Genomic DNA, 24,176 nt, shown 5'->3' with positions numbered 1-24,176 from the left:
TTCATGAGATTAGCCATAATGGGTGAATGAATTGCAACACAAACAACCCAATAAAAAGTAGTACAACAAAAATAATATTCTATACTAGTTCTATTAGTTTCTATGGATTATTTACACATCAGCCACAGCCTGTCACAAGAGGAAAAATATAAAGCAAGAGAATTAGAGGGTTAGGACTTACGTAACTGTTTAAATAAATGAAAGCAGACAAAATGAAAAAAAGTGAAAAGCTTCCCAACCTTAGGTGTGTCAGAAGAGGGGGGCTCTGTGGGCAGATTTAGCCCCTGATTGCTTCTGAAAACTAGCCTCCGCATGACGATGTCAACGATCAAAATCTACAGAAGATTTGAGTGGGAACTTGAGAAACGAGCTGGTCATGAAGATCGGGCTATAGCCACAGAGAAACAAGCCCAAAGAGACTCACAGAAACACGACTCATTCATTTCATTCATTAGTCGGTGATGCACAGATTCAGCAAGAAAATCAATGCATGCAAATCAGTTTCCTAATTAAAAAACGGAGATCAGTCACAGAGGGCTATGTGGGGTTTGATGTCTGTAAAGCCTACCTCCAGAATGAAAGACACAGCCGCATTCACGATGACAATGATGACGAGTGTAATGCGCCAGTCGTGGGGAACACACACGATCTGAGGGAGAGAGCGGCAGGAAGAGGGCAGTGAATGCAACACCACACACATTCAAAGACTTCATGTCACTTCCAGGCACAGTTACACAGTTTCTCTGACGCTTACCAGGGTTGGAGAATGGTTGTTTTAGAGATGCCAGTGCTGCAACAACAACAACAACAACAACAACAACAACAACAACAACAACAACATACAATTCAAGTAAAAAAACAAGTTTACCTCCAGGAAGTTGTCGATGGCACGAACAGGATACAACATGATGAAGAGGAGAAAAGTGTACAGGGCGATGCAGGACAGCATGAACGGCCCTTATGAAATAAAGAAACAGACATTCAGTTGAAACGCCAGATAAAATAGTTCTCTTTTAACTTGCAAGTATATCATTTCACATATACATATATAAATACATGGGAAGTGAATAGTGTCAGGAAGGATTGTAATTGTATACATTTGTTTGTCAAACTTCATAGAATTGATACAAAAAACTATTTTCAGAAAATAAAAAGGATGTATTCAGGAGAATGAGTTTGAACAAGTGAATTTGGAATGACAGTTTGAAATAAATTAAACTTTTAATTTTTATTATTAACAAAAATACCTTTACAATTTCATTTTTTAATTGCTAATGTGCCTCGTAGATTTTTTCTTGATTTGCACTGACAATAATCTCTTTACATACACATCGCTCTGACAGTTCTTTTTTTTTTTTTTTTTTTCGAGGGTGTAAACTAAAGAAAATACAAATGAAACAAAAGGTGATACAGACATGCTACAGTACTATACAAATGAATGCAATAACAAAACGAAACATTTAATTAATAATTGAATAATCTGTAGTAGCATTGTCTGATATCAATAAACAACAAAGCTTTAGCTAATTACACATCCCACAGTCATTTCACAAGTCTTACAGTTCCTGTAGCTGGGCTGTCTGAAGGGCTTCCCCTTGGAGAAGATGATGGCCACGGCCAGGTACTGGAAGGAGGAGATGTAGAAGAGGGTGGTGTTCTCGTAGTTCTTGATGTTTTTGTGCTCGTGAGGGCTCGTTACATTCAGGCCGTGGGAGAGGCCGGAGCGGGAGGCATTGCAGGCGCTGCAGGAAGAGAGAAGCACAAAGTTAGAACCAACATGTGACAGGTCTGCACTCATAGGAACAAATCAGCCAAAAGATGCTTCAAAATGTCACCGTTTCAGGCTTTTGTGCAATCCGTTCTGCTGTTTACATTCATTTGAACTACTTACCAGTTTTTAGAAATTTAATTTTTCCTTTAATAGTATTTTTAATTTTTTTTAATGGATATTAAATAATATAAAAAATGGCAGTAAATGCGCCAGAGTTGCCTAAGAGGCTTTTTTTACATTTTTGCAATACAATTTGACGTTACTGCCTGAACAAAAAAAAAACATACATACACATATATATATATATTAATGCTGTCAAAATTATCGTGTTAACGGCGGTAATTACGTTTTTGAATTAATTGCGTTAAAATATTTAACGCATGTGCAGAATGGCCCGCCCCATACATCCCACCACTGGCAGCGCCAGTGGCCCTTTCTCATTTCTCTAACTCCCCTCCTCGACTCCTATCCTCGACTCCTATCCTCGAATCCTATCCTCGAGACTTATTCCCGCCCACAGGAGATGCGAGCGGAGTAGCCGAGGAGGGGAGCCGAGTAGAGAGGAGGGGAAGCAGCAGGCAGTTAGAGAAATAAGAACTCCTCTCCTCTGAGCGGTCATTTTAAAGAGATGTCCATTAATGATGACAGGAGGCACAGCAGCCCTCTGTCTGATGGGCAGATGTGTTCATGACGACTTATATACTTTTAATTCATTCACAGTGCGGTATAATGAGACAATAACAGGCTACAGATGCGCACACACAAAAATGTATATATGTATATATTTATATAAATATATACAATTTCAGAATCAAACAGAGCACTCTCATAATAACGTAACACTATCAGAGACTGGATATATCCCCCCCTCCCCCTCTCTGGTCGCTACAATGGGGAATTGAAATTACGGGCCAAAAGTTTTATTTACAAGTATTAAAAGCAAGCAAAGGACACCAAACCAACTGAGACCCGTCTGTCCGCCGCATCTACGCACTGTACAACACACACACCTACACACTGTACCACACAAACCTACACACTGTACAACACACACACCTAAACACTGTACCACACACACCTACACACTGTACAACACACACACATACACACTGTACCACACGCACCTACAGCTCCTAAAGCATATAATCAGGCTACAGCCGTTGTGTGTTTTATTATGTGAAGCACTAAATGGTTTTAGAAAAATATCAACTCTTTGTTTGTAGATATCTACTAAACTACAGTAGTCATTCTCTACTGTAGAATATAAAATATATATCACTCAGTATAACAGGCCTACTCTCTTTAGGCCTGTTATACTGAGTGATATATATTGTACACACTGATCTGCTTTCTGCACGGACCTCACTGCTGTTCTCACTGTAAATATCGCGTCGTGATGAAAGCAGTTAATAAAATAATATCCAGGGAATGCATGCAGAGCTGTCATTGGCTGAGATAAGTCCGGCCGTGCGTCACGACTCTTTGAAACATCTCTGTTCCCGGAAATGCATCGACGAAGGAGTGGAGGACCCATCAGTGTATCCTCGATTATAGCTCCTCCAGAGAGCCTCCTCGACGCCCGATCCTCGGTCCTCGAAGTGCATTTAGAGAAATGAGATGTCCTTCAACATGGCGCGCTGAAATTCATTTCCGGGTCACTACCGGAGGACCGAGGAGTCGAGGAGAGGGATTTGATGAAATGAGAAAGGGCCAGGGTATGGCTGGGGTAGGCTACACCCATACCACGAAATGGCTTAGCCCCACCATGAAAAATGATGTTAAAGTAAGCAAGATAAAGTCTGCCAACTCGCGCCGAGAATTGCACAGACAGCACTTGGTAAGATTGATTTCAGTAGCCACTTGTCTGGAAATACCAAAGACCAGAAACGGTTTTGAAAACTTTTGTCACGTAGTGATCGTCTTCTCAATAGAACATCTTTGATAATGTCTTCTGGCCAATCAGAATCAAGATAACGGCGTGGTGTTGTTGCAGGAAGTCCCGACGGAGAATACTTTTGCTGTAGTACAGGGGTGCACATAACTGGTACGCAGGTTATGTGCGTAATCTGAAATGCGTACCGTCACTTGTGTCACAAAGCGCATTTGCGTACCGACGTACTTGTGAAGCTTTTCCAGAAGGCGGTTAGATCACCGGACGACAGAGTCGGTCTCCGTGTGCACAGACAGGGCTGCTGTTAACGTCGGTCTGTACAATGGAATTGTGCCAAAACTACGCCAACCGGCTGCGGAGGGAGATTCCCCCCCTTCACTGGAGAACTGCGCTAAAACAGCTGATCACAACGTTCACACTCTGGTCACGAAGTATTCCACTAGCCGCCCGCCCCCCGTCCGTCCGTCGACTTTCCTGAAGTACCCCCCGTTGATAGAAATCAACACGTAATGAATTAAGACCCCACGGTTTGATGATTGATAGTTGTGTGGGCTGTCTTTCATTTTGACACACAGAAAAATGTTAAATGGATATATCCGCCTTCTTTCATTTATCTTTCCATTCCCACATTTTGGACATAGTTCGAATGGTGATTAATCATGATTAATTAATTGTTAAGCTGTGATTAATCTGATTAAAAATTTTAATCGTTTGACTATGTGTTTTTGTATTGGGACAATGTTTTTAAATTGATGTAGAGAACCACCCACACAGAAGTCCACTATGTGCACAAAGCATCAGACTGCATTCCATTGGGTTACACTTTATTTTTATGTTTTGAATGTATTTGTTTATTGGAGACATAGTAGCATCAATAATATGTGTAACTTACCAACCAGTAAGACGGCACAATTAGCAAAAAATAAATTGATTGCACCACATAAAAATGATTGCAGTTATTTTTGTATGGATATTGCATTTGCAGTATGATCCGCGATATTAGAGAGAATTACCCTTTTTTAAACATTTCTCCCATTATAATTGAAAAATGTATTTAAACTTAGTTAAAAGACGACGGTGTGATTTTTTAAGATCATCTGTACTAAACAAGCATTTTTCATTAAGTCTGTAGAATACTGTTTGTTGACCAGGACTTCTCTGCAGTACCACAATACTTTATTCAGAATGTTTTTCTTACATATCAAGCCTTAACTGGATGCTGCACAAGGCCATATTGTAATTTCAATGAAATGTGGACTCATTGTGCAGCCCTACCAACCATTAGTTTCCTGATTCACCCTTTGGCAGTATCTCATTAAGAAACGTTACTCACTCTGACTGAGGCGTCCACGTCTCATACCAGCTCTGCTGCCGCACTAAGAGGAAGGCCAGCACCTGGAACAGCAGGCAGGTGATGATCTGGGTCAGCACCGAGAACAACAGGGGGCCGGAGATCAGACTGGAGGGGGGGCGCCGCCACACCAGCTCCTTCCACGCTGGGTTCAGACTCACTGGAGACAGGGGAGTGTCAATTATTCGTTTTGATTGCTAAGGATTTATGAAAGTGTTAATGTGCTGGTCTTCATGCTGCTCACTTGTGAAGGCAATGATGAGGATGATGGCGATGTCAATGAAGAGGAACTGGAAGTCTCCCAAGTTGCTGAGAATCTACGATACCAGAAGGATGAAGATGAATTAAGTTACACAGCAGAAGAAAAGTTGATCTACAGAATCTAAACTGTTCTAACAGATTTATACGAGGTTTCTTTCTTTATTCACACATGCGGCCTCCCCTAGATAGGTCATACATTTCACTGGTACCAATTTATGTTTTGTAATTCATTGGCTTTAACTATCCTTATTGTTAAGAGCAGTATTTTGTCGCTTACAGTACTTCTAATTATAACTTAACGCTAAGGTCAGATCCTTTTTATCGTCCTCTTGTTGAAAAGACCTTTGTTTTGGCTCCTTGTGATCTGATTCTCCTATGATGTATCTGTTCTGTCATTTCTTCACCTTTCAAAAATGTTACATTTTCTTATCTTAAAACCAATTGTCTATGTTATCGGTAATGCTATTTACTATGCTATCTATTTTTCTTTGGATTGTATCTAGTCCGTTGGAATAATTTTTGTTTGTTTTCCATTTGTTTGATGAGTCATTTTTTTCTGACACCCTTAAAAAGTGTATGACAGATTTCATGGGGTTTATCATGAGATACTAACATTTCTGACTCACTGACTTCTGCTTTAATGTAGGTCAATATGTGGTCAAGTGTATTTTGTGATCACACTCTCCCTCATCCTGCCCATGAACCCTCTGTATATCATGTAAGAGTCACATTTGTAGAAGAAGTGAAATACTTTGCATTGTTAATGTATGAGAGACAGTGTGTGTTTACCGAGTAGAGCAGTGTGACACTGAGGTACTGGATGATGCTGTAGAGCGCCATGAACTTGAACACACAGAATGATGTAATGAGGGCAGCTCGACCCTCCCTGAGGAAGCAGAGAAGGAGACAGTCAGATAGCTTGATAGAAATCCTTTTAAGGGTTATTCACGGTGAGTATCCTTAACACCCCTGGTGGTTACAGACAGGTGTGTTTAACTATTTGTAACAGATACGTTGGTAATATCATGATGTGTCAAATTCTGTAGTATAGATGATACTCCATCAGCGGTGAGTTGGCACCTGATTAGGTTGGGGACGCAGGAGATGTTGGCGGTGGAGGAGGTGAAGGGTGAAGCAACAGAAGCCTCCAGCTCAGACAGAGAGATCCCACAGTGAGCTCTCTTCAAAGCCTGACACAAACATATTAACAAAAAGAAGAACAACATTGTCTTTTCTTTCAAAAGACCAACTTCACCCACGGAACAACCATTTGTATATTTATTACAAGGACCGGACTAGCTTCAGTTCCTGAAGAAAACTTTGTTGTTCTAGCATACGTCCTCCACTGTGAACAAAGAATCCAAAAACGGAGATAACTTTTGATGAAGTGAAGTAACTCTCTTGGTTTTTTGATTCGTTGTTCACCGTGGAATCTCTCAAATTCAAATTAAGTAAATTATATTCAAATGGTAACTTTGGGGATGAATTATTCCTTTAATTTTTGTACTGTTGACTTTTTTCAAATGGAAATATTATTTCTTTCAATTTGAGCACTTCCAAATGGTGTTTCTTAGAGCCATTCAGGCATGAGGGCTGGTGTACAGAGGTTGCATCAATCTAGTAGGAGATGGGACAAAGTATATGATGTTTTGATGCGAATATAACAAATAAAGATAATTCGAACTCACTCCACAGTCATTCGCACCATCACCACACATCCCAACCGTGTAGCTGGAAGGAAAACAGTGAATGAAGATATTACAACGTGCCTTTGGTGATGAATCGATATTATCACATCATCTCCAACCAGTTTAAAGAAAGGGGGACTCACTCGATGCTCTGCAGGACCTCCACCAGCTGAGTCTTCTGGTCTGGAGCCATGCGGGCAAACACTGTGGCTCTCAGAGCAAGCTGCAGCACCCCCGTGTGGAGACAAAAAGAATTACAGCAACATGATGCAGGTGTAGTAAAACCTAAAAAACGAATACTTTTTATCCGTGAAATAAAGCCTTACAGCTGATGAAACAATCACTCTTCATTTGAAATGAAATGTCTTTAGGTGTGGATCAAATAAATTAAAAAAGTGTTATCAATCGCATCCATTTCCTTTTTAAATAAAATTTAAAATAATGGTAATTTAAATTTAGTTTAATAAAGAACTGTTCATTCATAATTTAAATGTATTCATACTAAAAGTTTCAACGCATGGGATTTAAATGCAATGTATCTTTGAGTATTAAAATACTTATATTGTATTTAATTTGTTTGTAATTATTACTTTATATCAGAATAAACTCATAACTTCAGTTAATATTACTCTTTTTGTGGACATTTCATTCCAGTTTTATATTGACAGTTAAATTGTATGTAATTGCCGTTAACTGATTTTGTTAATCAGTATTAGTTTTATTTTATAATATATGCGTCTGGAGATGGTCCTGTACCTTCTGCAGGAGCTGAGGGAAGTGCTCGGTGATGACAGCGAAGGCTCTGCCGGTCACAGCAAAGTGATAGCTCTGTTCCTGCCGTGCATACACCCCTTCCTCCAGGTTTATCTCCACAGACTGAAGGAGAGAAAGAGTCAGTATCACCGTAACACCAGAAAACTACTCAACTGTAATCATCATGCATGTCTTTGGGAGATTTACTCTGACACCTTTCAGGGTGTTTTCTGGCACATACATGCATGTTGGGCTATCATAAGTGTGTAAATGCAGGTAACAGCCTCTGTCAAAATGCTTTCAGTGGCACTGGTTTCATTCAACTCTGCAGTGCTTATCACTTCAGCTTTTTCAAAATGATATTTGAAAACATAACTGCAAAGATATGCCAGAACATGCAGGTCAACATTGTCGTCATAGGAGAGCATACGTCCAACTACTTTACCCCAGTGTTTCATTCCCTCAGTTTTATTTAGTGGCAATCACCAGTGGTATAGATGTTTATTTAACTTGCTTTGATTTAAGTCAGGTAAACAGACATTTAACATGTAATGTGTCATTTCTAGTTTTAGGCCAAGGCTGTTGTGATTTTTTATTCTGTGCACGAACTAAAGAGCAAGTGCACTTGCGTCTTTCTGTGCGCCAATGGGCAAATTGACTTTAAAAGGAGGTGTGGTCAGGCTCATTTTTATCTTGAGGCAGCAGAAAGGGATAGTGCCATCTACTGACAAAACAACACAGTCATTTCCCAGCACAACATTCAGATAGTGAGACCGCCTTATCATATGGAGGTTCACAATCACTCCGCTTGCTACACACAGGGACATACCTGACTGCAACAATTGGTTGTGAAAATGTGTTTTTGACTTATGTTAAGGAAAACCCAATATTCAGGGAAGTAGTTGCAAATTAGAAATGTATAGAAAAAACACATCAAGAGACGCAGACGCGTTCAACAACGGTGGCCGACAGATGCAAACATGTTGCAACGGCCTGAAACACTTCCGTTGGGAGAAACCAATGCAGTTCGAAAAACGATGCAATTAAAAACACAAATGTGCCAAAACACATGCAAATGAAGAAACAACTCCACCAACTTGACAAACATGCGCAACATTTAGAAAACATTCACCAACTTGAGGAAATGTTTTTTTTTTTTTAAAGAGCAGCGCGTTTCTCCTAATGGAGGTGTTTTGGGTCGGTGTAGTGTAGCGTGTCTGCACCTGTCGGTCACCGTACTCAGCAGCCAGTCAGTAGCAACTCACTAAATGCACCTGCGCCATGCACTTTAGACCATGCCCTATAGGTAGTTTAAAAAGGGCCCTTAAAGTGTCAAGTGTGATAGATTATTTTGATATTCATTACTCAGTGCCTCACCTGATTTTCCTTGGTCTGTACGGGGTTTTCTGTGTAATGCCATGTGATACTAGCAGGGTGGCAATCCTTCGGAGGAGCAGCTTCTGCAATGATGACCCTCTCATGAGCACGGATCATGCCACAGTCCCGAGCCACTGATATAGCCGTCAGCATGTTGTCACCTACCACAGGATAAAAGAGAGAATTTACTGATGTTGTTGAAATTCATGATTATTGTCTTTACATATTAGGTGGCAATGCAAGGTGAATAAGTGAAGTCTCTGAATTGATTTACCCGTGACCATCAAAGTGCGGATGTTAGCTTGGCGTAATTCGCGTAAAACACCGGCAGTCTCCTCTTTTATTTTGTTCTGCATGATGATCAAACCGAGGAACTCCATGTTGGTTTCTAACAGGTCCCTAAAAGCACATGTATCACAAATGTTATCATCATCATATCCATATCATATTTCAAGTCACTTTAAAGAGTCAAAGTGTAAAATAAAAAGTATATCCAACCAATTCAATTTGTACTTTAGTTAATTATTTCCTGCATGCATCAGAATAATGTAACATCCACAAACAGAAAGGAATGTGTCAACTTATCATGTGGGCCTGTACATCTAGCAAGATAATCACATTCCATGATTGCAGCTACGCCTTTACGTCAGCTGGCACCATATCTTGTGGCTGTTTCTTAGTACTATAAGTTATCAGTATCATATAACAACAAAGACTATAACACTCCTGTTACTACACACATTTACCGTAAATAGCTGTGCAATATTTACTTCCACCTTTCTGCTATATCGCTACACTGTTACTGGTACTGGATGTGTATTTTGTAAATTGTGACATTTCTCGTTTTATCTTTTCATATTTGTATGCATGCTTCTTGAGTGATATTAAGCTATCTTATGCTCTTTACAAATATAAATGTCACCTCTGTGGGACAAATATAGGTATTCTGATTCTGATGCTACAGTCGGTGGAAATTATTTTACAAAAGCTTCTTCTTCTTAGGATATCTCTCAGCCGGTTGCCAGGAGTACGAAGCTGTGGCTTTTGGCAACAGCTTGCAGGTTCATTCTGAGATAACTGCAATCAAAACTTGACATTTGCTCTTGTTTTTTCCATATCTTGAACATGTTGTAATCTTCTGCAGCAGCCTTTAATATTTGGACATGTTATTTGTTATGGTTGTTCAGTTATCAGAGGAGCTCAGACACAAAAATCACAAGTACAACGTGCAGTATTTGAGAGAAGATTTGTAACGGTTACAGTGTTTTGGGCACTGTCAGTAGCTACATACACAGTGTTATCAGCGGAGGGAGGAGTACCTGCTGAGGCTCTGCACTTTGTGCCAGGAGAGTTTGGACTCCAGCTGTCGATGAGCCAGGGCAATGACCCTGAAGCCCTGCTTGGTGTACGTCTCCAGAGTCTCTGTGAAGCTCTGTGGAACTGCAGAGACGGGCAGAGGCATGTTAGTCTGGGCCTTTGGATGAGTTTAGTATTTGTTTTCAGGAAAACCTTTGTATAAAAAGAATTCTACACTCATGATAAAAGGACACTGAAAGATCTGTATGTATTTATCGCTGAATATTATTTAGTTTTTTTTCATGTACGTATGTAATAAAAGCCAGTAATGAATCAATGAATGCCACATTTCAAAACCAAAACAGTATGCAACTGGTACGTTGTTATCAGGCAGAAAATGAGGTGCTTCGTTGGAAATGAAGGGAGGAGATATTACCCACCCAAGCCTTTAACATACAGAAGAGTCAGACCTGTGTGCTGTTTGCAGAGGCTGGCCACAACCTCCGGTGCTCCTTTCAGGTAAGCATCCATGTGTTTCTCCCCCAGCCGCCTTACCACCACACTCATCCTCTGCAGGGTGGAGGAGAACGGGAACTGACGCACGATACCGATCTCACAAGACTAAGGAGCAGAAAACATGTTGCATACATGTTAGTGGTGGAAATAAAACAACAACTTCCAATCTGTTTTTATTTCATGTGATAAACCAAGTGGATAACAAGACAGTTCTTCCTCGTTTGTATGCTATCTATGAAGCAGCCAAGAGATGGTTAGCGTGGCTTAGGATAACGTTTGTAAACAAGTGGAAACAGCTATCCGATCTCTTAACAATAACCCATTTGTCCCCCGGCACCTGGAGTCATGCAAAGACAGCAAGTCATTGCTCATGGCAAGCTGTTTCCCCATTTTCGATCTTTACGCTAAGCAAAGCTAAGCTAACTGACTGGTTGGAGTAGCTTTATAACAAGCGTACAAACATGAGAGTTGTATCAATCTTCTCATTTAACTCTAAGCAATAAAGTGAATAAGGGTATTGTTGAACAATTATGTAACATTTTATATCATATGTATGTATTACGTTTTTTAGACTACTGATTTTCAGACCAATTCAGACAGTTTAGTTTAGTTTTTACAATTCAGATTTTATTCAAATTAAACAAACATGATGTGCGGGCTGAGCTGTGAGCTTAAGAGGGGGCTGGTATGCAGACTCAGATACCTTTGGACAGAGCCAGGCTGTTTCCCCCTGATTCCAGTCTTTATGCTAAGCTAGCCAGCAGCAGGCAGTAGCGTTATATTAGCATACAAACATGAGTGGTATTAATCTTTTAACTCTGGGCAAGAAAATGTATATGGGGAATTAACAAATATCTACTCATCAAATATTGAACAATTTATATTATGTATGAATAAAAAAGGACAACTTACTGGTAACTGATTCAGCTCCTAGGGGAAAAAAGCAAGAGTTTAATGACAATATAATTCTGAGACCAGGCTCTAACTAATGATAAAACACTGATATGGACCAGCATCACTGTACCATGTTCTGAGTGAGAGGATTTTTCTGATTGGCTTCAGGGATGGATTGATTTGGAGGTCGCACGACTGTGGGCATTATGGGATTGTGGAGTGTAGTCTCTTCGTCTGTGGGCTCCTCTAGGATCTAAATAAAATCATAAATTAATAACAATTTAGATTCCATTACACTTTGTCCAGCATGATGCAAAACAATCATCCACAGTCGCAGTTTCTTATTCAGAGGCAGAGACATTTTCTGCTGTTCATAATGGAGTTTCCATGGTACCAGACTTTAAGCATTTTTAGCCAAGAAGACCTTGCTCTGCCAAAGTGAAAAAGCGTGGTGTTGCATAATTCATGAACAGATCCGAGCTAGTTGTGGTGCCAGTGACTGAGCACGTTGGGTGTAAACATGGAGAATCTTGGATTACCCAGCCTGTGGCGCTGAACATCTTCAGGTCTAAGGGGTCTCCGGAGAGCTCGCCCTCTATCTTGGTCAGTGAGTGGCAGGTAGCCATGCAGGCCACAAACGCAGAGTTAACCAGACTGTCTTCAGCTGCATCAGCCTCTGGGGGAGAAAAGCTGTGATGGAGAGGGGGGGGGAAAGACAAATACTGTATTACGTAACTGATTCTGAATGAATTAACAGGCAATATACTATTATTTTTTTCCTGAAATCAAAACATCCAGTGAGAAATGTTAAAGACAACTTCAGAGAAAATCTCCATCCGTTTATATACTTATATTAACAGAAGTGTCGACCTTTACTACTTTGGCCTGCAAATAATGTGTCAGAACACGTTATTAGCTAATCATATCGGTCCTGACTTTTCTACCTGTTTTGTGGTTACTCTCAGGAAACAGATACAGATGGGGATCTCATACCTGCCGTCTTCAACCGTCTGCACACCCCACAGGTCCAAACCATCTTCAGTCAGAGTACCAGTCTGAAGGAAAACAAGTACACACAGTTAACAGCACACCAACCCAGGCCGCACTATCCACCCCTCAGAGCAGAACATCTATTCTTAACCGAGGAACAGAAATATATTTCGTCCTATATTTAATTCATTAAAGTAAAACCATTCAGTGAACTTTTGTTACCATTTCTCTAATCAAGGACTGACCTGTTGATACACACACTCATTCTGAGAGTTGTGGAAAGTTGGATACACACACTCATTCTGACAGTTGTGGAAATAAAAGCTGTTATGTCATTTTCTGCTAAAAGGGGTCTCTCAATCAAAACAATAAAAAAAGTTTGATACTTGAAGGAATTGTGTAGGACCATGGGAGTTGTTATCTTTCCACCATTGGTACCGTTGCAGTCCACTTCTCCCAGATGATATTTCCCTATTTATCATCCTTTAAGAGATTTTTATTGGAAGCCGAAATGTTCACAAAGGTCTCTTCACTTCAAAAAATGTATCATGTTCAGGTTCATATCAGTATGTAGTGTCTCTACTGTGACATGTCTCCATGCTTTAATGTTCAGAAAGCTCTTTATCGTTCTCATACTGCCTGTGCTGCAGCACCTCTTTTCACCCTCTGTCTGAAACCAGAGTCTACTCTGATTGGTTAGCTGGCTGACTCTTTTGTGGTTGGGCAACTGCTTAGAGATGTCCCGCCCCTTAGCCTATCACGTACAATGTGTTGGAACGCTAGCCAATAGAAGCGTGAGTGTTACATAGTGGTGCCATTATGTTACTGAAGTAAACAAAGGAGTCCAATTGAGGCTTCAGGCAGGGGGGGAGTGTGTGGAAGTGTGTGCTTTATTCAGTGGGAGAGGAAGCTCCCTTCAAAGAGAGTTTCACCTTAAAAAATCCATGTTTCTCTGATGCTGCTTGCCTGGCCCTTCGAAGCATTTAGCCAGCTTGTTTCTCTGTTAACTTAAGATCAAGATGTTTGAGGACTAAAATCCTTTATCCAGTTATAATAACAATTTAAAAAAAGATCAAGACCTAAAAAGTGTATAGTTAAATTGTGTCTCAACATTGAATAGAAAAAGTCAACCTCTAGAAAACAACCGCAATGTTTACGAGATGATACATCAACTTTACAGTAGAACAAATTAACTGTTTAAAGTTACAGATTTTTCAAGTTCTGTAAATTGAATGACATCGGGTAAGTCATCGAAACAAATGTGTTGTGGTCACCTTAAAAAAACGTCTTTGAAGGAACTGTCTGCCTAAAGCATGTGGCTGCTGGTTTAGAACAGAATGTTATTCAGAAATCCATGCAATTAATTTTTTTTATTTGAATCAAATACCAGCCACAAATCCCACAAATGAATATGTTGTATTTGTTTGTTTGCCCAACAGAAACCTTGTTCAGTGTTTTAGAAGAGCATACAAACCAATAAGCAGCTCTTATGATGAATTGTTTGCCAAAATGGCTTCCAGTTGATTATCACTGCAATCACACAGTCGATGAGGAAGCTTTCCAATCTACACTAAAGCAGTAACATATAAGAACAGTATGATGCTTGGTGTTGTGGACAAATGGCTTCATTGTACATCAACAGCACTGCCTGAAGACATCGTGATTCACTTTGGTTTGTGGTTTTGACGCTCATTCTGAGTGAAGGACTTTTTAGTCACAGTTGAACATTGTTCCTAGAAATGACACCGATAAATTAAGACCGTGCAAAAACCTCTGGGTTTGAAAGTCAAGAAAATGGTTTCAATCTTCATTCTCTCTAATAACAAGCAGGATGCAACTTTAAATTTGATTTGATAGAAGTCTATGTGAAAGGAACACTAGTAATCGCTTGATTTATGACCCGAGTAAACTTTTTCCAAATAAGTCTCAATTACAATAGGTGTCCTTTTATGCTTTTGAGGGTTTTGCCTTTCCTGTAGTGTGTTATATCAGTTTGGGTGCATGTAAATGGTCTGCAAAGGTTACAATTCCTTATGTTCACAGTTTTCTCTCCTGCCTGGAACGACTCCATTGGACTCCTTTGTTTACATCTGGAACATAGTGACATCACTTGCGCTTCTATTGGCTCGCACTCCAACAAATTGTACGTGATAGGCTAAAGGGCAGGACATCTTTAAGCAGTTGACCAATTGTTTTTGATCATTGTGTTTTATTGATTTAACCGTGTCAGAGAGAGAGGAGTAGAGAGGGTTTTCATGCAGCACATAGCTGAGAGACGGAAACAAACCCAAGCCGCTGCATTACATTTTTAACAAGAAAACAAAATTGCATCACCAGAAGTGACAACTGCTGTCTAGATACCTTGTCGAAGCAAACCAGGTTGAGCTGCCCACACATGTTGATCCTCTGAGGACTGATGCAGAAGATGCCAACGCGCTTCAGACGACGCTGTGCGTACACGATACCGGCCGTCATGGCTGCCGGTAAGGCCGGGGGAACGGTGATGGTGATGATGTCCAGAGATTCAATGATGATGGTTTTAGCAGGAACCTGGATGAGTTTACGGAGAAACCATCAACGACAGAACAGGAAGAATATCTACAGGCTGATAGAATCCTTAAATCTCCTAAGGAAACACCATACATTTCAATCTGAGGTTACCTTTTTCATGATACTGAGGACAATGGTGTAGATGAAGCCGATCCCCGCCACCCCCACCAGACACAACAGGAAAAGGTATGCATCGCGGTACAGCTTGAAGTCTGTGGGTTTTGGGTGGAGGATGGAGCGGACAAGTTGGCCTTTCTCTGTACTGAAGCCTGTGGGAACACACAATGAATGACACGTGTAATCACTTGCATGTTTAAAGTTATTTTCATCATGATATTTGGAAGTCTTTTTTCACTGCTGTCTCACCGGTTCTGACCACAACAGCCTCCACCAGTTCTCCAGCGTAGAAGCGTGTCTGGATAACGTGTGTGCCGCAGAACAGCGTGTGTCTCTTGTGCTCCTCCGTGCTGTAGGTCCATGCCGCATCCTCGCCTGAACTCGGCAGACTCGTCTTGGTGACAGGCACGCTCTCCCCTGAAGATGGAAGGAAAGTTAGTCTCCAATAAAAAAACAAAGCTTAAAAAGAAACAGCTGCCGTGTAGCGTGTGAGGACTATATTAAAATACAATTATAGTTCAATCAAAATACAATATTTTGTCAAGAAAGTTGCCATACAAAAATGCTTTCTTTCCCTTTTTTTAATGAATTTCTCCGTTTTTAGTTTAATTCTGTGTCAGATGCTCCACTTTTAAATCTGCACATATCTTTTTCCCACATGTCTTATCTTTCTAATGTTATTTTCCTTCTATTTCTTACGTAGTTTTTCGGTATTTATTTCCCATTGTACTTGTATTGTTGTGGGGTAAGTAGATAAGTACTTGATAGTACATGACTCCACTTGGTTAGAATGTTTATTATATTTGACCATTTACCAATTTATATTTTAACAATACCAACGTTTATAAGTGAACTGTAATTGATATCATGATTTCACTGAGAAAAATTAAATAAGAGAAATAGTGTTAATCACTTTTGTCATGATGTATTCTGTTATCAAGAAAAAAATGAAGAAATGAAGACCAGTTCTTTATTTTGTCTGAAAAAATAAACTAAAGAATTAGACAGTTCAGATGAACATAAAAAAACAGCAGTTAGACCATTTTTTTAAACTCAAAGTCCATTTACTAGCTTTTCCTGGGACGTTCGACTAGGAAACTTCCTGAATACTGAGAAAATCCCTTTCTCAGACGACCCTGAGGTGTAGGGAAAAGCTCCAGGAAAGTCTAAGAAGTAGACATTGGGTTAATATTGGTTTTTGTTCTAGAATATAAGGATATACGACCTGTCAGCATGCTCTCATTTACAATGCAGGTCCCATGGATGAGCACAGCATCGCAGGGCATGACCATCCCATTGGCTGGGATAATGATGACATCACCGGGCACAAGATCTGTTGACATGGCCTGTTCAATTTCTAGGAACAAGATTCAAATAGAATAAAGTGTCATTAATTTAAAATATAAAATAATGCACATTACTATATCAAATTAAACCAAAAACACCACCAACACAATAAGACATCCGTCAGTGCTGAATGATCATTGACAGTCTTGTTTTCACGAATAGCCAAAATAAAGTAGAACATGCCTTTATTCCCTCTGCACACTGAAACACGGACCACGCTGTGTGTTGCCACCATGTCATGCAGCATCACATATTGCTGGAAAATAAGAGACAGCGTATCAAAAAAGTTCAAAACATACTTCTGGAAGTACACAAGCAAACGAAATGATGAGTTCATACGGCGGCTAAAGATTATTAGTGTTTTTGCCAAAGAGGCTCAGTTTGTCTGTCAGCAGATACAAACTTTATGGTTCAAATGCGTTAACATAGCGAGGCATTTGTGTTGCATTCATGTGGTATTGGAACAATCGGAACTAGTAATGCCTCCTTGCTGTTGTATGCCTTTATCAATCAGTGTATGAAAGGCAAAAGTCATTGTTTTGAGAACACAGTTCATCCTTGATTCCAAGTGTATGTTTGTGCCAAATCTTAGGAAAATACCTCCAGGCGTTCATGAGATATTGTGTTTACAAGAATCGAACGTAGTATACTATAGGTTAAGCGGAGGCATTGAAAAATTCCAATGAACACCCAACAACTCGGAAGACAAATATCAACATGTTCACTCTGAGCATTCAAATACAACACAATGTCTGTTAAGGGTCAATGTTGTCCTCACATTATGACTTAAAGCTGATCAAACACACCAAAGTTGGAGCTTCCTAACCCAGAAATGGGACCATCTGATTAGCATGTGAATGCACCATTAGCCTCCGCCTTCTGCTTTTCAAGTTATGGAATAAGAATATTAAGGGGATTCCCCCAAAAGTTTTTCATGACTTACCTTTTTAATGGTGTACAGAGAGGTAGCTATTGAAATCACAGACATGAAAACTATGGCTGTGGCATAATAGTAGTAGTCCTCAGCACTCCACAGTATAACACTGAAGAGCTGGAAGATGTAAAAAGGATTTAAGACCTGGCGAAGGAACAGAAAGAAACTCGTGAAAAATGTGCATTAATGATGTTAGTATGATAAAAGCAGTGCCAGAATTGATATAAGACAAAGAACTCACCTCCTTTATGAGGAGCTTGAACAGAGACGGCACTCTTACAGCAATCTCATTCTCCCCGAAAAACAACCTCCTGGTAAAAAAAGAAAAAACAATAGAGTATGATGACATGGAGAAGTGCATATTCTGATGATTCTGCCACAGTTAATTGGAATACATTTGACTTTTAAATATTGGTTATTGTGATGAGAGAATAATCTGCAGGAAAGATGCTTGCATGTGTGTACCTGTAGTCCTGCAGTGTTTTAGAAAGTCCAGAGCTGTGGTCAGAGTGGATGCTCGTGCAGCTCACCTTCACATCCTCCAAGCCTCTAGAAAAGGCACACACATTCATTTCATGAGAATAATACATACAGTACCAAGTATTAAATAACACACTTTTTTACAGAAGCCCTGAAAGGCCAGCAAGCAAAAGAGATTGAAGTCTGTTCTAAATAATTGTGTTTTGTTCTGTGTTAGTTGCTTGATAACAGGTGAAACTATAATGTTTTAACAAGGATAACCCTTCTATGCTCATGTTTTCCATCTGTGAAACAGGTCAAAAGAATCTGTCAGGATCATTTTTGATATTACTTTCTTTTTCATCTGTGAATGCGAGTGATATTTTGTTGCGTAGTTTTGATAATCATTTCGGCCACAAGATTACTATAGTACTTCATGTTCTAAGTAGGACTTAAGAACTGATTAAGAATGAACATTCCACTGCAATATTCAATAAACACCATCAAATTATATATCACATGGAGAAAAAGTTTGAAATGATCCTTATCCAAGAGACCACATTTCTCACTAAAACTTGTTTTTCATTAAATAATTGGTTTTAGTTCACTTTTTTCACCAATTTCCAAGAATATTATCCTGACAATTTTTCTTACCTGTTTCACCAATGAAATAAAATCACCTGTTATTCTCTTAAACAAAAAAAGTATATATAGATGCAAATGATATAATGTATCAGCAGAAAAAGATCTTCCTTGATTGCTTTCCAGGGCTTCCATACATTTAGTTTGTTCAGCAAGAAGATAACACATTTTCAAATAGAAGCGCATGGTGTTTCAGAGGGACTCTTACATATAGAACTCAAAGTTCTGTATCATATCGTTCCAGTAGTATTTGGTGCTGTGGTGGGTGAAGTAGAGGATCTACAGTAAGAAAGGGAGAGACATATTTAGATATTGTCTGTGGGACAACCATACATAGGAGCAACAAATAATGTCAAAAAGCAGCAACAGTTTCAAAATGAGGCACCTGAACAGGCTGTCTATATTTCCCAGGATGCTCGTCGTGCACAGCGCTGATGCCGTAGTCTCCGGCTCCGTTCGGCAGCTGAGCTGTGGACATCAGATCCAAGCTGTCGAAGGGTTCCTTCCCTGGAGCCAACATCACGTGTACTTTGGCTCGAAACCACTGACTGAACTCATCCTGTTTAGCAATATAAAGAATAGCTTGTTTTCCTTGGCTCTGAGATCACTCTGAATTCATCATCAGTAGGAAGCGTGTGGTGCAGTGGGTTGTGCGTTGGTGTTGGGATCAGGGGGTCACAGGTTCAAACCCACTGCAGTCAGCATGTAGTTGTGTTTGTTTGTAGCCTTTATTTAACCAGGTGAAAGCCCCTTCAGATCAAAAGATCTCTTTTTCAAGGGTGACCTGCAGACCTGTTGTGTCCCTGAGACCCTTCACCCTAAATTGCTCCTGTTGGGATCGCCCACAGTATTGAGTATGTAAGTTGCTTTGGATAAAAGCGTCTAACAAGTAACATGTAATATAATCAGTAGAGTAGTACAGTGTTTGCCAAAAGAATGTAATACATGTCAGGATGATTAGTGAGCAGCAGCACAAGGTTAGCACAAGCTAGAGTAAATCTCTTTTTTAAATTTACTGTATTAAATTATCTGTTGTGACCTTTTGGTATATTGACAATAAGATAAGAGTTGTGACCTTTTGGTATATTGACAATACAAGTCTTTTTCTATCTGTTGCCAGCCAAAAATGTTCGTCATCCCATGATCAATCCAAAACAGAAGCTATTTTAGTTGGCACACCAAACCAGGTCCAGTCATCCCCCATAACCCACATTACCTTTTCTGGACAAAACATACCCCTCTGCACAGCAGTTAGCAACCTGGTGTAGGATTTGACAGACATATGACCTTTGACACTGTGAAGCTGATCGTTGAGCAGCCCGACCAAGCAAGGAGGCAGAGGCAGAACGTCCAAAATACAACCCGGTGTGGGCATTTATTACTCACGGGCACATGACACAGCCTCAATCTGCTGTTCACGTGAGCACAGTCACCAGCCACAAGGATCTCACACACCCCACAAAACAGGAAACACAGAGCCTAAATACCCACACTAATTAACCCAACAAGACACAGGTGAGGGGGGAGGAGACAACACAGGGCACCAAGTGAACATAATCAGAAGCAACAGAAAAAACGGGAGGGGGGAACACTTTTCAAAAATAAACAAATGTGTAATATACAAGGCCAAGTCCACAGTGACAAAGTTATCTTCGTCACAGACACCCACATCAGACACCTGTGCAAAACCTACTACTACCACCTCAGGAACATTGCAAAACTCCGTCCCACACTCTCCCTGTCAGATGCTGAACAACTGGTCCATGCCTTCGTCTCCTCAAGGCTTAATTACTGCAACGCTCTCCTCATCGGGACTCCTATCGGGAGCCTTCAGAAGCTCCAATATGTACAGAACAGTGCCGCTAGGATCCTGATGAGGGTGAGACAATACAACCACATCACACCCGTCCTTCATTCCCTCCACTGGCTTCCTGTCTCATTCAGGATCGAATACAAGATCTCACTGCTCGCCAATCAATGCATCCACGGGAATGCTCCTCCATACCTGAAGGAACTTCTCACATCTCAAACCTCCACACGCAAACTCCGTTCCACAACTAACCATCGGCTTCGCCCCTCGAGGACCAAACTCCGCACAATGGGGGATCGGGCTTTCTGTGCAGCTGCTCATCACCTGTGGAATTCCCTCCCAGATCACCTGAGGACTCCACAGACTACTGTGGCCTTCAAGAAAGGCTTAAAAACCTTTCTTTTAAAAAAAGCTTTTGATTAAACTTTTGTTTATTTTGTTTGTTTTTATTATGCCTCCTGTAGCACCTTGGGATTGCTGTGAGTAATGAAAGGTGCTTTACAAATCGAATTTATTATTATTATTATTATTATTATCAAATAATGCAATTCTTAAAGAAATCTCCAAAAGTTTGTTTGTAGCCTTTATTTAACCAGGTGAAAGTCCCTTGAGATCAAAAGATCTCTTTTTCAAGGGTGACCTGTAGCACATTGGTTACACATGTAACATAAAAACAACAATAAGGATGACATACAACATAATGTACAGGGTACAGTTTACAAACTCTGTTTACAGTGACAGGAACCATGAGTATCAAACAGCATGTCACCCAGACAAGTTTTAAAATTAAGCAGGGGAACCAAAGTGCTCAGTTTTAAACCTGTTTGCAGACTGTTCCAAGTTAGTGGAGCTGCACAACTAAAAGCTTTCTTCCCTAAGACAGTCTTAGCACTTGGCACATTTAATAAAACCACATCATGAGATCTCAGGCAATAAGTACTTTCAATTCGTTGAGAGATCAGAGAGCAGATATAAAAAGGTAGTTTACCCAACATGGCTTTCTAAATGAACATGTACCAATGACTGAGCCTCCGTACAGTTAGTGAAGGCAGACCTGCCCTGGCATACAGGGTACATTGATGAGTAAGTGCTTTACAGTTAGTAACAAATCTCAGAGCACTGTGATAGGCGGCATCTAACTTTTCCAGGCAATAGGCAGGTGCATTCATATAGATCAAATCACCATAGTCCAGCACAGGTAAAAAGGTCACAGTGACTAGCCTTTTCCTGGCCTCAAGCGAGAAACAGGACTTGTTTCTAAAAAAGAAGCCTAGTCTAACCCTCAGCTTTTTAAGCAGATTAATGACCTGAAGTTTAAAAGTAAGAGAATCATCAAGCCAGATACCTAGGTATTTATAACAGGTAACCACTTCAAGTACTTGTCCTTGCATTGTAACAATATCTAAAACAGGCTCTGGTGTCTTTTTTGCTTTAGAAAAGAGCATTACCTTGGTTTTCTCAACATTTAAAAGAAGCTTAAGCTCAGCGAGCTGAGTCTGAATAATGTTAAAAACAGCCTGTAAAGTCATAAATCTTTACTGCCAAATCACAGCATTGATTTTTCTATGGTATTCTTCAAGGTCTTGGTTTCCTAATGTGGTATCTTTGACCATTTGCATCACTTTTTGAGTAGTCAAAAACAGTTCAAACTTGCACCAAACTTGTGTGACAAAAAGCATTGATCCAAACATGTAAAAACATGAGATGAGAATGGCAATACTTATATCATCCTATTCTAAGCACTTACACACTCTACACTTCAAACATTTGAATATATACCTGACTAAAACAAACTTTTTGAATACAGAATTATAACTGGAAAAGCAGCTTCGGCTTACTGCTGTTTATATATAATGACTGATTGCACTTATTGTACGTGTTGCGGTTGCCAAAATTGTCAGCTAAATTAAGTGGAAAGTCATATAATGTACTTGAGCAGAGAAAAATGTGTAAAACAAGTAAATTGTGTAAAAAAAAAGAAAGCAATTTCTGCCGTTTTCCTACCGTGGTCCTGAGCAGGAGTGTGTGTGCGTCTCTCAGCGAGGTGTGTTTGCAGGTACCCTTAACGCCCCACTCAGGCAGCCAGTAGAGTAGGAGCAGCAGGAGACCCCCGGAGCACACGGTCCCTACACCCACCAGGATCATCTTCCATACACAGGGCCGATAACCCCACACCTCCTGCACGGAAACACACTCATGTAAACACACTGAAGGGTAACACTTCTCTAAATGACTTGCACACTTTCTAGATTTACTAGCCCAATATAGCATCTTAATAGCCCTTAGAAAGCGGACTATCCAGTAACACGCAAATGCAAGGACCCTGAAACTGAAGCAGCTAAATAGAATTCAGTCTACATATAATTTACATCTGTACAACTGTATCCTAAATGTTATTATTTACACATGTCCTACTCTAGTGTCACCTGTGTTAAAGGCCTGTTCTCATTCTAGAGTTTAAAAAAAAAGAATATTTTTAAAGTAAAGTAATTTCACTGTAACCTAGAACTAAGTTTGCTTAAACAGGAATACATATTTATTTGTTGGGGACTATTTTCAGTAGCCGATTAACGGTGTATTTGGATTCATGAGTTATGTTTCACTGAAGAAACAGGGCAATTTGTCCAAAATAATCGGATAATGAGTTCCAGAAATGTAAGTGGATTACAGTCAACTCTGTAACAGATGTACATTCTGTACATTTTGATAAGCACTCTTGGCAATATGTCTTATCACAGGATAAAAAAAAAAAAGAAGCTGACTCATCCTGGCACATACTGCTGATTGCCACCTTGAATTAAAGTGGACATACTTAAAGGTAGGGTTGGTAAGAATGGAGAAACCAGCTTGAGTGCGCTAGAATTTGAAAATACACAACCGGAAAAAATCTGCCCCTTCCTTCAGACTTCCTTACAGAGCCCCTCCTCCAACACACACGAACATGACCAATGAGGGCACGAGATAAGTTTGTGCACAGATGGAAGGCTGACAGGCAGGTAGGCCATCCAGTTATCTTAGCCGGGCCGGCTCAGATGATTGGTCGTGCTTTTTACAGTACCACGGCTTCCACAGATTTTTGTATGTATTTATTGTCAAAGCATTTAAATATATTCATTGGTATCGGGATGTTAAGAGCATTCCATGGAATATAACAAAAAGTGTTTGATGTTTACCAAATATAGGTGAGATTTAAAAGCCCTGATTGGCAGATTTAGCACAGCTAGCTGTTTTAGCTTCTTCCAAGTGTTAAAGCTAAAGCTAGGCTGCTGGTCGTAGCTTTACAGTAAACACGCAAAAACAAAAGTGATAACCATCCCCTTTTCTTACTTTACCTTGTGTTTTCTCACGAAAACTATAAAAAAAAACGAGGTATATGCATTGTGTAATTCTTTAACTCAGTGGTTCTCAACCTTTTTAAATCAAGTACCACCTGAGAAAATAGTTGGCTCTCCAAGTACCACCATATGACCAATGTTAAAATACAGTCCATGCAGGACTCGGAGGCAAATGTATATTTTTCTCTCTCTCT

General features: G+C 40.0%; 1 protein-coding gene across 4 annotated transcripts in view; it reads right to left on the bottom strand.

The window, feature by feature from the left end:
* Window positions 1–24,176, bottom strand: part of LOC307020431 (polyamine-transporting ATPase 13A3-like) — a 31,429-nt gene that overhangs the window by 2,503 nt on the left and 4,750 nt on the right. For 2 of the 4 annotated variants that reach the window (XM_079651763.1, XM_079651765.1), the window contains 31 exons: window positions 22,652–22,825; window positions 19,223–19,396; window positions 19,046–19,116; window positions 18,202–18,285; window positions 17,978–18,047; window positions 17,746–17,880; window positions 16,986–17,058; window positions 16,681–16,812; window positions 16,369–16,434; window positions 15,705–15,872; window positions 15,450–15,607; window positions 15,150–15,338; window positions 12,792–12,853; window positions 12,338–12,488; window positions 11,929–12,051; window positions 11,817–11,834; window positions 10,859–11,009; window positions 10,412–10,532; window positions 9,367–9,491; window positions 9,093–9,253; window positions 7,719–7,838; window positions 7,106–7,185; window positions 6,963–7,005; window positions 6,355–6,464; window positions 6,064–6,160; window positions 5,258–5,330; window positions 4,996–5,173; window positions 1,561–1,742; window positions 869–957; window positions 569–649; window positions 240–335 (listed from right to left, as the gene is read on the bottom strand). In XM_079651763.1, coding sequence (XP_079507889.1) covers window positions 240–335; window positions 569–649; window positions 869–957; window positions 1,561–1,742; window positions 4,996–5,173; window positions 5,258–5,330; window positions 6,064–6,160; window positions 6,355–6,464; window positions 6,963–7,005; window positions 7,106–7,185; window positions 7,719–7,838; window positions 9,093–9,253; window positions 9,367–9,491; window positions 10,412–10,532; window positions 10,859–11,009; window positions 11,817–11,834; window positions 11,929–12,051; window positions 12,338–12,488; window positions 12,792–12,853; window positions 15,150–15,338; window positions 15,450–15,607; window positions 15,705–15,872; window positions 16,369–16,434; window positions 16,681–16,812; window positions 16,986–17,058; window positions 17,746–17,880; window positions 17,978–18,047; window positions 18,202–18,285; window positions 19,046–19,116; window positions 19,223–19,396; window positions 22,652–22,825 — 3,555 coding nt within the window. The remainder of the gene's footprint in view (window positions 1–239; window positions 336–568; window positions 650–868; window positions 958–1,560; window positions 1,743–4,995; window positions 5,174–5,257; window positions 5,331–6,063; window positions 6,161–6,354; window positions 6,465–6,962; window positions 7,006–7,105; window positions 7,186–7,718; window positions 7,839–9,092; window positions 9,254–9,366; window positions 9,492–10,411; window positions 10,533–10,858; window positions 11,010–11,816; window positions 11,835–11,928; window positions 12,052–12,337; window positions 12,489–12,791; window positions 12,854–15,149; window positions 15,339–15,449; window positions 15,608–15,704; window positions 15,873–16,368; window positions 16,435–16,680; window positions 16,813–16,985; window positions 17,059–17,745; window positions 17,881–17,977; window positions 18,048–18,201; window positions 18,286–19,045; window positions 19,117–19,222; window positions 19,397–22,651; window positions 22,826–24,176) is intronic. The other 2 variants (XM_079651766.1, XM_079651764.1) reach the window with 2 other exon arrangements.

The sequence above is a fragment of the Notothenia rossii genome, assembly GCF_949606895.1.
Source record: "Notothenia rossii genome assembly, chromosome: 9".
NCBI lineage: Eukaryota > Metazoa > Chordata > Actinopteri > Perciformes > Nototheniidae > Notothenia > Notothenia rossii.
This window is presented reverse-complemented; position numbering and strand designations above follow the sequence as displayed.